Source organism: Bufo gargarizans, chromosome 2, assembly GCF_014858855.1.
Source record: "Bufo gargarizans isolate SCDJY-AF-19 chromosome 2, ASM1485885v1, whole genome shotgun sequence".
NCBI classification, from domain to species: Eukaryota; Metazoa; Chordata; class Amphibia; order Anura; family Bufonidae; genus Bufo; species Bufo gargarizans.
In genome coordinates this window covers 103,913,670-103,930,800 of record NC_058081.1, presented here as the reverse complement: position 1 = coordinate 103,930,800, position 17,131 = coordinate 103,913,670, and the positions used below count along the sequence as shown (strand labels likewise).

General features: G+C 41.3%; 1 protein-coding gene across 3 annotated transcripts; it reads left to right on the top strand.

Annotated features, from left to right (window-relative positions):
- Window positions 1-865: 865 nt before the first annotated feature.
- On the top strand, window positions 866-16,404 carry PAQR5 (progestin and adipoQ receptor family member 5). Of its 3 annotated transcripts, none has more exons than XM_044279360.1 (9): window positions 866-993; window positions 1,986-2,112; window positions 2,409-2,536; window positions 5,394-5,590; window positions 6,412-6,538; window positions 7,161-7,205; window positions 8,605-8,701; window positions 12,860-13,004; window positions 14,627-16,404. In XM_044279360.1, exons 2-9 carry the CDS (start codon window positions 2,062-2,064, stop codon window positions 14,866-14,868), a joined length of 1,032 nt encoding a protein of 343 aa, XP_044135295.1. In that variant the 5' UTR covers window positions 866-993; window positions 1,986-2,061; the 3' UTR covers window positions 14,869-16,404. The 3 variants fall into 3 exon arrangements, with proteins under 3 accessions (XP_044135295.1, XP_044135294.1, XP_044135296.1); XM_044279359.1 differs by lacking the exon at window positions 866-993 and adding an exon at window positions 1,381-1,525; XM_044279361.1 differs by lacking the exons at window positions 866-993; window positions 7,161-7,205 and adding an exon at window positions 1,381-1,525.
- The last annotated feature ends 727 nt before the right edge of the window (window positions 16,405-17,131 follow it).

Genomic DNA, 17,131 nt, shown 5'->3' with positions numbered 1-17,131 from the left:
GCTGGCTCGCAGACACTCTCACTTCACTCTACTTCAGGTCTGTTAACCAACTCTGCTGCTACCACAAACGGTGGTGCTCACAGACAATTGTTCAAGTCTCGCATGTAATCCAAGCAGAAGGAAAGTTGTGGTACTCCCCAATGTGGAAATAAACCTCTTTATTCTGGTATAGTCACAGGATGTGAAGGATCCAGACTATGGCCATTTCATGTGCTCCCACACTTTCTCAAGGTCTGTATTTTTTATAGTGGCAGATGTATGCAACTGTATAACATACAGCTGTTTAGATACACATTAGATTGACTCTGGTGGGACGAGCCAACCATCTAATGTGTATGTGACCTCCTGACAGCAGAGGTTGGGGGAGAGAAGGGTTGGGCATGTTTGATTTTTACCTACCCATCACTTTTCTTCTCATGAAGATACGTCACCAGCAAAAATATCTGACAGCGGCTTACTCCCACCTCTCGATTCAGAACATGAATGGGGGTCAGGAGAGATAGCTGTGCAGCCAGTATCTCAAGTAGGACCTGCTTTACTGGAGTTTTACAGTTGAAATTAACTTCTACTACCTCCTAATACATTAAGCAACATTAATGCAGGTAAAGTCTTAACTGATTCCAGCTGATTTTTTTTAAACTACATTTTGGAAATTCTATTTCATAGAATTTGTTGATATACTTCTGATAAGCTGTTTAGAAATGTTAGGTATCTTCACTGTATTTCATGATGTAAAAATACTGAGTTACTTTACTGTGCACTGTCACGAAGTCACACAGCCCTGTCACCCTGGGCCAATGAGTCAGCTTTGGTCTCCCTACAAACCAGTCAGACAAGTCTTAAGTGTTTGGGGCAACACAGAATACAAAACGTTTGAGGAGGAGTAAGAATGCCCAAAGAGGAGGGAAAAGGTTAAGAAACTGACAGATCTCTTGGCAAAGCAATTGCAGATTCAGGAGCGGATCAAAATTATGTCCTCTTTGTGTACACCAGGTATGTGGGTGCTTAGACTTTGTACACAATATGGTACCTGAAGCTGCATATAGTATAAGGATGGCAAACTCTGCAGTTGTTGTAGGCTGTTACATGCTGTTTTCATAGGGATTGTGTTTACATGTGCGTTGCATAGGCCCACTTCATTCTGCTTTGTAAATTGTTAGCTTTTTGGGTCAGGGGCTCTCAGCAAGCCATGTCTGACTGTGCACGTAAGCAAAGGATATACCAGGTATGTGCTGGTACATATGGGTCTGGGATCTGCTTTCCAGATTACACGTTAACTAGCCTATCCCCTCTCAGTTACTTATTAACTTGTGAAATGTTCCTCCTGATTTACATCCTCTAAGGACGTGACATTGAATTACAAACAATGTCTCTTACACACATTAATGTGACAGGGATGAAGGAACACCTTTTACAGTAGCAATAAAACCATCAGAAGTGCTGAGCGCCCTCCATTCATAAAGTCATCAGGCGCCTGGCACAAAGTGCAGAGGGGGATTATACAAGCATTAGGGTGGTATGCAAGGTAAGACGTTAGAAATGTGATTCCATTTTCTCAACAAAAAAATGTATAAACCATGTTTAAAGCTTCTGAGTCCATGCAGAATTTATATACTAGATATGACAAAAACCTTGTGTAGAAAGCACACCTTGGAAGGCCTGAGCATTTGTGTTCTAGAGAGTAAAAACTTCTTGTAATTGATTCCTTTCTGAGTGCACAATGTCAGGATGTCTCTGGTCTGCACGACACACAACCATTCTACACATCCTTATAATATCTGTTCCCTTTCAGTTGTCTGTAGCCCATTTGAGATGCATCTGTCAGTCTGTCCTACTAAAGGGGTTACAAGACTTTTGATAACTGAATAAATAGATAAGGTGTGGAGCGTGGGGTGTGATAAAGGGAGTAGCAGTGTGGAGGTTGTCAGAGTACAATAAGGAGAGTTGATGCTAAACTGCTTCATGCTACATATTTGTCACAACAGTGTTACCAGGGCATTAGAAGAATTCATTACCAGGAACGGCTATAGACAAGAAAAGAATCAATCTAAAGCTGCAGCCATGCTGAGCTGGAAGTTACCCAGGCTGCTAAATGTACACCAGGTGCCCAAGGTGAGTTCTGGTGAAACTGCCACATGAGAACATGTATATATGTATGCATGGTGCTGGTTTCCCTTGATTGGGACACTACCAAGGACAACAGCTGTGTGGAGTTTGTATGTTCTCCCCGTGTTTGCGTGGGTTTCTTCCCAGCACTCTAGTATTCTCCCACACTCCAAAAACATACTGATATGTAAATTTTTATTGTAATCCCCAATGAGAACAGGTACATCGAAGTGTTATATTTTGGCAGCATAAAAATAACTAATAATAATGCTTGTTAAACCTGTTTTGTGTTTTAACCTCAGGTATTTCATGAAGACAGTATTATTTGTGGATATCGTTCCCCTACATGCTCCGCCACTGCATGTATCCTAAGTCTCTTCCAAATGACCAATGAGACTGTAAATATATGGACACATTTTATACCTACCTGGTAAGATTGTACATTTGATGCAGACTTATAGGGTCTTATTCTTTCCTTTTGATACTGCAATGTTCTTCAAGCTATTTTAACTTCTCAGGCTCGTCTGAGCACCACCAACTGTCCTCCTTCATTCTGTTTCAGATCCTTCACCTTTCTTCTATGCTAAATTTGGCGATCACTTTCTCATCCGACAGTTCTCCTTTTCTCTTTGTAAGTGTCTTTCAATGCTTAATACCAGATAAAGTTTAATGTATGTTCTCAGTGAGATAGATTTTGATAACATCATCAAAACTCTAGAAATGTTTTTGTCTTGGTTTAAAGATAAGCACAAAATACATCAGTGTGTCCTACTTGCTTAATAAGGACTTTTCATGTATTTTTGTTAAATTTTTTGTTTAATTAAGTACCTTTAGTAACGAGGTACACTCCACTGATGCTGCCATCATTGTTCTTTCTTTCAAATACCCGTCGCTTGCCCCGCTGTGCCTCCTCTGCAGTTTTTGCGCCTAGTATGTTAATACTGAGCATCGGTACAGGGAGGATGAGAAGCCAGGGTCTCTCAGTGGGCATCTCTTTCTCATTGGCTGTGCTGCAGTCCAATTGCAGCGGAGCACGGCACAGCTAGGGAGAAAAAACAGCCAGGGAGAAGGAGAAACTCTGGTGTCTCCTCTTCCTTGTACCGATGCTCAGTATTAACATACTGGGCGCGAAAACTGCAGAGGGGTAAACGAAGGATTTTTGAAAAACAGAACAATGATGGCAGCATCAGCGGAGCGTACCAAACAAGTAAAGGTACTGAATTAAACAAAAAACATGAAAGGTCCTCTTTAAATCAAGCCTTCAACATAGTTTTTTTTCGGGTGGATCTGAAAAACCAAAATGAAGCTTCGTAGGACTGCTTTGGCTTGTGGTCTGCAAGGTTTACTGCACTTACTGCAAAATATTTCAATCAAATGCCCTCTGGCTAGTGCTGGGTCTCAAGAAATCATATTGCGTTAGGCCTTATTCACACGTCCATGTCTGTGATGAAATCTGTGATAAGATGGTCAGTGATTAATCTGTGAAGATTTCCGTGAGGGATCCATGTTTGGTCCATGTGTCCTTTTTTTTTTTTTCTCCATGTGTCATCCGTGTTCCATTGACACTACACAGTTAAGAATTATTTTCAGAAAATCTCCTATAAATGGTCTGTGAAACAAGAACAAAACAAGGATGACGTCCATTTTGTGTCTGTGCTTTTTTTTATTGGACCCATACACTATAATAGGAGTGATGGACAAAATACAGCATGCTTTCACAGACCACATGAAATTGAATGGGTACACGTGCTGTCCATGAAGAACATGGCCAGCACACATCCTTGAATCACTGACATGTGAATAAAGCCTTAGGCCACCCCTTATTATTCCGTGCCATTTGTAGTACTCGTCTCATCATATGGGGCAAAGTAACAATTTGGGCCATCACCGGCTCCTCTGCCCAGGTCTAACAGCAACTTCTGCACCTCCTGTAGATATGCCCTTGGTAAGGTGACCTTTTTGCCTAAACGTACCTTAAAGAGCCTCTATCACTGTGATCAACCCTATTAAACCAAGCATACTGCCTGGTACGGTTGATCATGCCGATTAAAACTATACCTTTCTTTTGCCTGTATGTTAAACGGCTGCAGAGATATCTGCTTTTTTATTCTTAAGCAAATAAGCAAGTTGGAGCACTAGTGGGCAGGGCTAAATCCTTGGAGCACTGCTTTTGTAACACCCTCTCTGCTCTGCACACTCCCCTTGATTGACAGGACATCAGCATGCTGAAAGCAGAACTGTGTCCTAAAACTTTGTCATAGCATGTACATATCATATACTTACTATAGCCTTAACATGTTGAGAATATAGGTTTTCTATGCTTAGAAAGCTTACTGGTTTCTTTATAATCAAATACTGTGCCCCTATTAGCTTTCTAAGCATAGACAAAATGCTATTATTAACATGGTAAAGCTATAGTAAGTAGCTTATATGAAATGTACATGCTAGGACACAGCTCTCCCTTCAGCATGCTGATGTCTAGCCCTGTCTTTTTCCTTTGCATATGAATAAAAACGCAGATATCTGCAGTTGTTTACCATGCAAACAAAAGAAAGGTATCATCTGAATCAGCATGATCAACCCAGGCAGTATACCTGGTTTAATAGGGTTGATCATGCTGACAGATGCTCTTTAATATCTGTAATTTATCAACTGCCTGCCCATCTTTGTAAAACTCCTTTCTCACATTGCATTTTTGAGAGTCCCTTCTTCTTGCCTTTAACTACTACAGGTAGTCAAATGCATGTAGCATAAAGAATATAGGGGATAATTTATCAAGTCCTGCGCACCTGAACGTTGGCTTCAAAAAGTAAAATAGTGCTTTGTGACTTTGAGCTGATTTGGGGAAAAAATTTAGTGACCGTGGGTGGAATAGTGGGAGTGGTTAGCTATGGTAATTAGTTTTAAAAAGTTGCAAAAATTGTCACAATCTTACACTACAGTAAAGGGGTGGTATAGAAAGTGGAGTAACATTTCAAGACAGAAGTGTTGGACCGCATCAAATGTATTAACCATGCTACGACATTGGATACATTTCACGTAAATCACAATGCAGACTCTAATTGATGAATGTCTTCCACCCTGCTAAAGTGATCCAATGTTGCTATAAATTATATCATGTTATTAGACTTTGTTTTACAGTACATAAATGTTATATATAAAACATATAAAAGTAGTATGCACCTCAGTTTTCTACCTCTAATCCTATTCACCCCAGCACATCACATATAGCTATCATTGTCCACAGGCTTACAAGAAGCTAAGAAGAATGTTCTATGTCTCTACAGGTACTTCCTATGGCGAATTCTGGCACTTCTTTCCTCATTACATGATCCCTTTTTGTGGCCACTTTTGGTCTACCTCCTGTCCTGCTGCATCTACCCTCTGATGTCCACCTGTGCTCATACATTCAGTATTATGTCCATCCAAGCGCGGCACATTTGCTTTTTCCTGGACTATGGAGCATTAAGCATGTACAGCTTGGGTAAGGAAATAGTTTACATAAAAGAGAGGTGCTTCAGATACCACGTTTCCCACGAATACTATTGGAATGTTTTGGGTGTGAACATTGCCAAGAGAGTCATCCAAACTGCTCTTATGAAAATACTGTTCCAACTCCAGCTGTAGTATAATGGTATAAATTGTGCAGTGGTTTGTCTTTTTTATTTTTTTGTCTCATTATATACTGTACTATACTGTGAGTTGTACTCATTGCGTATAGAATGGGCTCCTTGTATAAAAATTGTCTCGGAAAATAAGTATCCTTATTCACCATGGTCAGTTCCTCTAGAAATCTGTACTCTTTGCTATAAGATACAGTATGTTTATGTGACTTCATCAGGCTTTTGGTAGGGTCTATTATGCTGGGTGCAAATACCGTACGTCAGTTGTGTTCTGCCAGGTATATTTTTGTGGAAACAGACACAAGTGCTATATGTGTATGTACACTCTAGTGAAGCGGTACGATTTTGTATGTAGACTGATAGCATTAGATCGAAAAACCCAGCATGCAGTGTTTTTCTCTCCAGCGCTATTTGACATCCGGCATCACAAATGATAATTATGAACAACCCTATAAAATATCTATGGGATCAGTTACAGCTTCAGTTTCTCTCTAGCATTTTTGCACCAGGCCAGAGAAAAACTGAATCACATCACTGAACTGGATATATGTGAAGTAGCCCTTTCTGGTAAAAAGCCGTATTTTACAACCATGGTCTGTCGGTCACCTTGTTGTCTATAGTTAGCTTATTGCCCCAGGGCTTTCAGATCAGTTCTGTACTAAATTTGGGTTTCTAATTTCAGGGTCAGCCATTGCCTACTCTGCATATATCTTCCCAGATCGATGGGTGAACAGCCCCTTCCACCTTTGGTTTGTATCATGGGCAGTTTTCAACACAGTCATCAGCACTGGAATGTCCTGCTTTTCCAGGTATGTTTAGATATGCTGAAGGACAGAAAAGTCCACCCTGGACCAGAATAAAATGTAGATCAGTCAATGTGTACACCTGCTCCATCTGTTACCTGCTTCGGGCTGCGGCTTCAATAACTGAACTGTGCATACACCAGCAGTATTCAGTTCAGCTATTGAAGGCGCTGCACAAAGCAGGTAACAGATGGGGCAGGGGTACACATGAAGGACATGTGCGCATGTGCGAGATTTCCAGTGGACCCATGATGACGTCACCGAGACTGGGAGGTGGAGGGAAGGAGTGGGGCTCCATTCTGATGGGCACAGCTGGGTTACAGCACTGCTAAGTACAGACCCTTTGTCTCTTTTCACCGAATTAACATATTTATAAAAACATACTTTTAGGGGGCTATAATTTTTTTTTTTACTAGAACATAAAGGTATATAACCATAGGAGAGCTACACTGTCATCAAAACGGTTACAAACTCTCCCGGTTGAGGACAAGGACAAGCTCCCTTTAAGTGAAATGACAGATTACCGTATGGTCCATGTTCTTTTCAGTCGTTTAATATGTTCAGTCCCTCAATCAATGCCAGGTCTCCATGATTCTGTAGGACTTATCTATTCAACTGTCACCAACAGGCTGGGTATTCCTGTTCTGCATTATAACCAGCACCTGATAGAAAGGTAACTATTGGACATGAGGGGGTTCTCTCCACACCCTCACCATCTACCTGTTATCACCTGGATGTTTGAGGATAACAATATGGGGCAAATCTGTTGAGGTGCAGTGTTTCTCATCAAATGATGAGTCTGGTATTCCTTGTAACCTATTTGTTGGAACTTTCATTTGCACTGTATGGAATAGGCAAGGATTAAAGTGCACCTGTCATATATACATTTATTTCTATATAATACATACGAAGAAATCCCTCCATATGCATCAGAAACAAAGAGCCATCTTTTTGCCCATAAGGCATCAAGTGATATTTTCTTTTCAACCATTCTACAAACAGAACCTGTTTTTGTACAGTTTTCCTTTGCAGACAAATATTGTCTAAATATAATGAGGAACAGTCCTTCTAGAAGAGACTTTCATCTAGAAAAACCCTACGGTTCTATCTCATTGACAGGTATACTTTGGTGCATGTCAAGTAATTGGGGTTAATCCTATAAATGATATTACCAACCTAATTCTGTTAGGGCTCTTTCACACTTGCGTTGTCCGGATCCGGCATAGAGTTCCGTCGTCGGAGCTCTATGCCGGAAGAATCCTGATCAGTTTTATCCTAATGCATTCTGAATGGAGTGAAATCCGTTCAGGATGCATCAGGATGTCTTCAGTTCCGGAACGGAAAGTTTTTTGGCCGGAGAAAATACCGCAGCATGCTGCGCTTTTTGCTCCGGCCAAAAATCCTGAAGACTTGCCGCAAGGCCGGATCCGGAATGAATGCCCATTGAAAGGCATTGATCCGGATCCGGCCGTAAGCTAAACGTTGTTTTGGCGCATTCCCGGATCCGACGTTTAGCTTTTTTAGAGTGGTTACCATGGTTGCCGGGACGCTAAAGTCCTGTTTGCCATGGTAAAGTGTAGTGGGGAGCGGGGGAGCAGTATACTTACCGTCCGTGCGGCTCCCGGGGCGCTCCAGAGTGACGTGGGGCGATGGATGATGTGATCGCATGGCACATCATCCATGCGCATGGGGTGCTCTGATGTCACTCTGGAGCGCCCCGGGAGCCGCGCGGACTGTAAGTATACCGTTCCCCCGCTCCCCGCTCCTACTATGGCAACCAGGACTTTAATAGCGTCCTGGGTGCCATAGTAACACTGAAAGCATTTTGAAGACGGATCCGTCTTCAAATGCTTTCAGTACACTTGCGTTTTTCCGGATCCGGCGTGTAATTCCGGCAAGTGGAGTACACGCCGGATCCGGACAACGCAAGTGTGAAAGAGGCCTTACTCACTAATAATAACATTAGGTGTGTATCCTAACATACTGGGATCAGGGTTTACGTTTGCCCATATTTCATGTATTGCACCTGTTACAGTTAAACAACTGGTACTATTAATTCTCATTGTCTGCAGGTTTCCAGAGCAGGCTCGTCCGCGGCTTAGCAAGGTGATGCGGGTAACAGCCTTTGCATACCCCTACCTGTTTGACAGCATTCCATTGTTTTATCGGGTGAGTACTGAAGCTTGGAGAACATTGAGAGGGATGGTCATAAGGTAAATAGAGAAGTCTGTATCAGGCAGGTTCATGGAAGCCAAGTATCAACTATCAGCAAAAAGGCAGGTCGTATACGCCAATATGCCTGCTGTGTCATTCTCAGGTTTATCAGAGTATGGCGCTGCTTTTAGATAAATGTCATCTGAACTCGTCAATTTTGGCATTAATTTCCAACCATCTATTGTGTATGAGGGTCTCCCGACTTAAGAGCGTAAAAGTTTACTAAAGTATCATAAAAGAATATTATAAAATAATAAGTAACAGTCATCCAACATTTCACTTCAAATAGCTTAGGGCTAGTAGATTCCCATTTGTGGTCTGGTTTAAAACGTAACATTTATTTTATTTTTTTTAAAAAAAGGTATGGCACGGGAAGAAAAAAGAAAGAAAAATGGTTAAAAATGAAGTGCGGCTGGGCTCTGCGGCTAGGGATAATGTAGACTCCTTGTTGGTGAAATGCTTTGCCAGACACTTGCTTCTATATATAGCTCTATCAGTATCTGGGGATTAGATGTTTGTTCAGGTCTCAGCTTTCTGACAGTTTGTCCTTATAATATTGAGATCTTTACTCTATATCCCTATATATTATAATTAGAGGAGCACTGTTGTCTGGTATTGCTTGCCTGTCCCTACATTCGCTAGTATTTCCCTAAAACCTAAGTTGCAGCTCCCCCGACATGTTTCACTACGACTGTGGTGTCTTCAGGGGAAATGGAGCTACTATCAACAGGAGGCCATTTGAATCAATGTTTATAACTACTATAGGTGGGTCTTTTCTCTTCTGCTCTCCAATGAGTGAACAGCGCTCGTGTGACAGCAATGCAATCTGGCCAATAATCCTCGGTCTAGGCTAGTTCGTTGATCATGAGTGTCACCAATACCTTTGACGCATATGCGCCTGAGCAAGAACTCTTAACTTCGTATCAACATATTAGTAACAGTCATCCAACATGACACCTGGATGACGCCCATATGATACAAAGAAAGGTAGCGGTAGCAAGACACATCTTAGGCTGAAGGACTGGGAAAAAAACAAAAACGGATCCTGTATTTTAAAGAGGACCTGTCACCTCTCCCGACATGCCTGTTTTAATAGCTTCATACGTTCCCCATGTAATAACAATTCTGGAACATCTATTCTTATGGCTCTATGTTGTGTCGTTCCTTTATTATTTCATCTAGAGGTTATGAATGAATTGCTAGCAGTCTGCAGTAAGGGTACAGAGGGGTGTTACCAGTTGGGGGGTAGTGTACCTGCACAGTCTGACTCTATCCAATTCCAGGTACACACCCCCAACTGATTACCTCCCCTCTGTACCCTTACTGCAGACTGCTAGCAATTCATTCATAACTTCTAGTAGAAATAATGCAGGAATGGCACAACATAGAGCCATTAGAATAAATGCTCCAGAATTGGTATTTCATGGGGAATGCATGTAGATATTAAAACAGGCAGGTCAGGGGTGGTGACAAGTCCTTTTTAAGCATTCGTTGTGCTCATTTATGCACATTTTGCATCCGTTTTTGCCCCTTTCCGTCTGAGATCCATTATTTTTGACAGAAATAAAAGTTTTGCATGCAGGACCTGAGCTCCTTGTTGCATAGCTAGATATTTTCTAGCCTACTGGCCCCTCCTAAAGGTCTTCAGTGTGCAGTACGCATGTACAGTTACCTGAACGCATTCCTGAAGTCTGAAGTAACACTAACCGACCACATTACAGGGGATTAAAGAGGAAAGAACCAATAAAATACCTTGCTATACAGGTGTGCAAGTTCAAATGACTACGATTGGCCAAACCGTGTCTAACTATGTAAGGTGTCTTAACTGTAATTTTATTAACCCCTAATGTTGCCGAATAATGGCAAAACATATGGGGAAGCTTTGAATTAGTATTTTAGCAGCAGTCTACCTTAGATCTAAAAACAGGTGTTGGGAGCTCAGCAGGCTCTCTGCACACAAACAGCCAAGGCAGAATCTATTTGCTACCTAGCTATTTAGGCAGGCATGAACGCTCTAGGCGTCCTGCATACAAACAGCCCAGGCTGAATCTACTCAGGTTTCTAGGCTGGCAGGAAAGCTTCAGGTGTCCTGTTTTAACTGCAAAGGCAGAAGACAGCAAGCATTTAAATCAGCAGGAACGCCTCGTTGGAAATTAGGTTACATTAGACCTGGTATAACCCGGTCAGGAATAGCACATTTAGCCTTTTTCAATCCACTTGTTGCGACAAGCCCATATCACAAGAGTGGTGCATTGGCAAATCAACGTAATGATGTAACTATAACCATCAAAATTCTGATCATATTTATGTGATAGCACAGCTGTGGAACGTATATAGTTAGAGCCACTGTTTGCATATCAATATAATAATATAACTATAATGAAGGCAAATAAATGTAACCGATACTGTATCAAAATCTGATCGGATACACCAGATTATGCAAGGGGCGAATTAAGTTTACAGAGTGATCATTTACAAGCCCTCGAGCTAGAGACACGGCTGAGGTATTTTCTAAAATTCTTTACCAAGAGTTGATATATTAATAGACAGACTCCCTATTGCTGTCAGGTCCAGACCGTGTGCAGACGCCTGAGACTAAAGTAATATATTTCATCCACTCTCTGGGCACAGAATCAGTACACTGAAGTTAAGTTAAGATTACTGCAATCTTTTTAATGAAATAAAAGGTTTTAATACAAACTAGCAGCTATGCAGGATGGGCACACTAAGGGTAGCTAACCTAGGGTAATTGGCTTATAGCCAAAGGAATGAAACAATATTAACTGTAATCCCTCTATGGCAGCAAAGTTTCAATAGCTGTAGTAGCAGGTTATCTTGCTGACTCGCTCCTCGATCCGCCATGCAGATTCTCTATTTTCTTGACTCCATGTCTTTTATCCTTCTTGCTAAGAAGCATGCAGAGAGATGTGAGTCTCCGAAGTTTGAAGGTGGGGCCTGGGTAGAGGAGAACATGGTCTTTGCTCCCTCTCCCATCAAGCTATTCCCCAGACACTAGTCTAGGCAGCCCATTCCTGCCCCTCCTGAGAAGGGAGGAACAGTGTGGTTAACCCTGTCCCTGCCAACCATACCAGGCCACACTGGGTGTACATTACATTAAATGACATAAGATTACATGACATTGTAAACCATTTGCAAATACCTCCTGTACAGGGGTACTGCACATTCAGACTTCTCACTGCATAAAAGGGGAGCTCAGGATTCCTGTTCTAGTGATCCATGGGGCCTCCAGCAATCAGATATTTCTCCTCTATCCATTGGATAGGTGATAAATATCAATTGTGGAAAAATTCCTATAAGCTGGCTATAGATGAATGCCAGCCGAAAGTCACTTGGTCAGCTCTGCTATATTTAAGTATTATATTCATTGTAGGAAGGAGGAGAGAATGACTGTCTGCCCCCTCTGATACAGTTCATCTCTCTATCCTACCAAAATCAACAAGTTTTTCCTGCAATATTACCCATCTAATATGCATGGCCAGTCTTGTCTTGCCAGCCAGTACCCATACACATCAGGTCCTTGGCAGATCTGAAGTACCCCAGAACAGGGTTACTGTAAAGGGTAAATGCTGTGATTTACTGTGTTTGTATACCTAATAGTACTGTATAGACAGGTTAGGAGTAGCACCTTGGTTCATTTCCTGGCACCAGGAAATCCACCTGGATCTGCTCCCTGGTTTGCGAGTAGTGAGATTCTAGCTGAGGAAGAGAGAGGACCTACTTGTGCAAGCTCCTCAGAGCTAGGCCCAAGCTCAGAGAACTTATGCCTCTGAGACAATCTACAGCCAAGAAGTTAGAAGGTCCAGAATCTACACGGTCATGCATTGGAGTCAGTCAGCAAGTTGTTGTGCACGTATATGGCAGACAGCAGAAATTTGCTGCTATTAGAGGGAACACCGCTAGCGTATCCTTCCACACTTTGAGACTGTTTGGTCAGCCGTACCTTAAATCTGTACTCCTATCCCCCACTCCCCTCTCCTGGGCTGTTAGCAACAATCTCTTCTTAGTAGACAGTGATGTGGCCATACCATTTTATTTCAGAATGTATTTTTCCACCATGGTTACTCATGAATGTCTCTTTCTGTTTGCATGCAGTTATTCTTTTGCTCGGGTAATGACTGCACACACAATGCCACCCTTACCATGCACATCTGGCATTCCATCTTTGCCTTTCTCACTGGTTTTCTGTTTGCCACACATCTTCCGGAGAGGCTTGCCCCAGGACGATTTGATTATGTGGGTGAGTTATCTACACGTTGCTCTCCAACTGGTGTCCACTCTCTGGGCTTTCCTAATATACAGTTTTGTGACGTTCCTCATGTTATACGATTTTCCTTCTCTGTAAAATGGTAACTTTATGTGGGCTGATTTTCTAAGATCCTCCAGAGACTACTTACAGCAACACCTGGTATAAAGCTGCCCATATTCATTCAGCCATCAGCTATTTCTCTTGACCACCGGGAAGATGCATGCTCAGCCAGCCAAGTAGTTTTGGTGGGGAGAAGTGAATTATCTACCACCACAATGGAGAATTGGGCATCCCACAATACAACCTTCCCATGAACCCTGCTGTCAGAGTTACCAAGCTTTTTATAATGTGTATGGCCAGATTAGTGAATCAGTTACACTTTACAGCATAAATAAACATTAGAGATTAGGAAATTACTCAAATTTCAAACATTTAATTTTTTATTTTATTTTTATAAATCTTTCTCTTTATCCATCTATCGATTTTCCTATCTTTCATCACCAGATTCCTTTCCACCTCAAATTTTTGCATACTATGAGCAGTAATTAGGACACGTTCACATTTGTTTTGATCATTTTTTTCCAACTATTCTAGAGCATGCTGTAAATGTATTTTTTTTTTTTACAGCAGAATTCTCTAGGTATGCCATTTTTGTGTCCCCCCCCCCCCAATTTACTTTAACCTAATATGTAAAAATCAAGCTCAGACATAAATTACCTTCTTATACAGACAGCCTGGGTCCTTGCCATGAATCCTTAGGATGTCTTGTTGGGGCATACTGTAATTTGTGTGTATATAAATATATAATATATTTTATATTATTATTATTATTTATGTAGAGTGGAATATGTCAGTAGAAAATAATGTCCATCTTCTATCCATGAAGCAGTCATATAGATGACACCAGGGCAGACTGGGAACTTAAAGTGGCCCTGGAAAAAAAACAAAAAACTAAAAGTGGCCCCATTTTGTAGGCAGGTGCAAATTAACAGAAGGCAGGGCAACACAAGTAGGCGGGTACAACAATACCATAGTGCAAAATACCATCCCAGCAGAACCAAATAACACAGTGTAGCACAATATACTGCCCTAAAAGCTGTCCCTTTGTGGTGGCCATCAATAGCTACCATCTTCTGTCATCCTCCTTATGTTGTCTGTGGAGCAGGGGCCTTAGGAGGGGAGATGTGGGCCTCAGCAGGTGCATTCAGGAGGGCCTGTGCGGTTGCTGGCCGTGTACATGAGTACCTGATTCTCACAGGGTTAACTACTGTTTGAGAGCTCATTATGTACTTGGACAGCAGCAGAGAGGAGGGCTTGGTTGGCCCCCTGGGGCATCGGCCCACCGGGAAATTTCTCTGTAGGGTCTATGGCCTGTCCCCCCCTGGATGAGACCATAAATAAAAGCACTGCCCCCTACAGTCACAATCCTCAATATGCTCAGAAAGCAAGAACACATGTATCTAGTGCTTTCTTATTTTAATTCTTCTTGGTTTTCTATACTTACATACTATACACTATTAATGCAGTAATTACAGAATAAAGATTCATTACAAGATCGTGGACATGTTTTCAGTGAAAGCCCTCTCTGAAACAGTATTGTTCTTCAATCCCAGGACACAGTCACCAGCTCTTTCACGTATTTGGTATCATGGGAACATATTTTCAGATGGAAGCGCTGATTATGGATATGAATCTAAGGAAGAAATGGCTTCTGGATCACTCTGTCATGCCATCACTATCGGGCACTCTGGGAGCCTTCTGCTCAGCCATGGTGATTTCCTTATTGCTTATCGCTGCTTTCTCATGGGCTCTGTACTGGAAGCCAAAGGAACAGGATAAAAGAAAAAACTTTTAAGGTACCTGGATACAATATCCAAACTAAGTCTGACAAGACGGAAGTTGCAATAAAAATAGGACTAGGTTTGCGTTCATGGTCCTGGACTGCAGAGCAAAGAAAAGAATACAGTGTATGGTACCCATTCCCTCCTAAAAAACAAAACAAAACCTGCACAGTCCTCCATTCCTGCTACACAGCAAGTCAACATCCTATGCACGTGTCATTGAATACTCTGGAATACACTGGATAACTTTGCCCTGGTACCATGATTTCATTTGCACAGTAAGACACTCCAGGGACTGTATAATTCTGCTGAGCACTGAAATAAGGGGTTCATTACTTAATTATTATGTTATGTCCTGGCATATTGTCACAGTAAGGTCTTGGTGACAAGTATATTTATGAAACTCTATATTCAAATATTTCTGTGCCTTTAAAAATAAGCTGGCTGAGAATGTCTGTGGAAAGGTATCAATTGGTAATTGACATCTGAGCATTATGGATTTTGGTGGAAATGGTGATTTTAATGGGGCGAACATGTAGGTTCTGTTCCCACCTGTGTCAGAAGTTCTGTCATATTTGCCTGGAATAACACAACTATAACATCATTTTCAGTTTTCTGCCTCTTTGATGGAACAGAAAAGCAGAAATGACAATGCAAATGTGAACACACCCTAAGCATTTATCTGACACAAGCAGTAGCCTGACATTCTAAATGTTGACCAAGGCTTTGCTATACTAAGCTGGTGAAAGTATCCTTTGCTATCTTCTGCCATATCATAGGGTCAACTCAGAAGATAATCTTGGTAACCATCAATCAGAGATGGTGTGGTACACACATGGAGATTGTGAGTGTTGGAGACCAACATCAAAAAGCGTTCGACCATCTTTGGCAGTCCCACAGATTTTGACTGGAGCACATACCACAGCTCCATTCAGTTGATCAGTGGAGGTCCCAGAAGTCGAACAATCAGACACTTATCACTTATGCACAGAATATGTGATAAATGTTGAATATGGGATAACCCCTTCAAAGGGAGTCTGTCAGCAGTTTTGGCAGTGCCAAACTACCAAAAGCACTAGGTGGAGGCGAAACATTCTTTTTGTGTAGTTTTTATTATAAAGAGTGGCGTGAATATGAACTTTTAGTCTGCCAAAAAGTTCTCTAGCAAGAGCCTGGGAAGCAGAGCTTCACTGTGAAGTGCTCTCTGCATTGTTCTGCTTCACAGCTCCTCCTAGAGTCCAACCAGGAGATCACTACAGCTGTCATTCAAAAACCCTCGAAAACCCCTTTAATCTTTCGACCTAATATTTTATGTCTGTGTACCCTGTCAGTAGATAAAAAAAAAGGGCAGGGTAACCCTTTGTCTTATCATGCACCTTTATTTATGACTCACTGAAAAAAGCACTTCCATCTGTGGCTCCGCAGGCCAGGTGACATGAATGTCTTCAAATGTACGGTACGATCTGTAAATGAAGGAAATGTACATCCATTGTATAATGAAAATGTTTGATACATGATCACAATATATTTATTACATGGAAAACCATGGATTTATTTTCTCGTGTGTGGTTATTTTTGGTCGTTATGATTAGAGATGAGCGAGTTTCATATTTTGAAATTTGTTTTCGGTTCGGGTTGTGGTATAATTAATAAGTGAATTGCATTATGGATTCCGTTATCACGGACCATAACCCAATTCCATGACTATGCATAACAGAATGCATTTAGAGGCATTCCGTTATTCATTCCATCATAATAGAAGTCTATAGCCTGCATAACGAATCTGTCCGATTTACGTTATGTTGGAGTTCTTTCCTGCATAACGGAAACAGGACGGATCCGTTATGCAAGCCATATACTTCTATTATGATGGAATCAATAACAGAATGCCTCTAAAGGAATTCCGTTATGCATTCCATCATGGAATTGCGTTATGGTCTGTGGTAAATGAATCAATAACGCAATTCACATTATACCACAACCCGAACCGAAAAAAATTTCAAAATATGAAATTCGTTCATCCCTAGTTATGATCTACATGCCATCAGTTCATTAAAAGAATACACTATAAAAATAGAAAATGTAACAACTTCTATAAATTTTGTATTACACAGAGAATCATATTTTAATAATTTCTGTGAAATTTTGGAGAATGTGTCCTGTTCTGCTGCAATTTAAATGAGTAGGTATCATTTAGCTTAAATAATCTTTAGTTTGTGTGAGAGTCATTAGGACCAGTTAAATGCATACTGAAAAGGATGAAAACCATGAAATAAT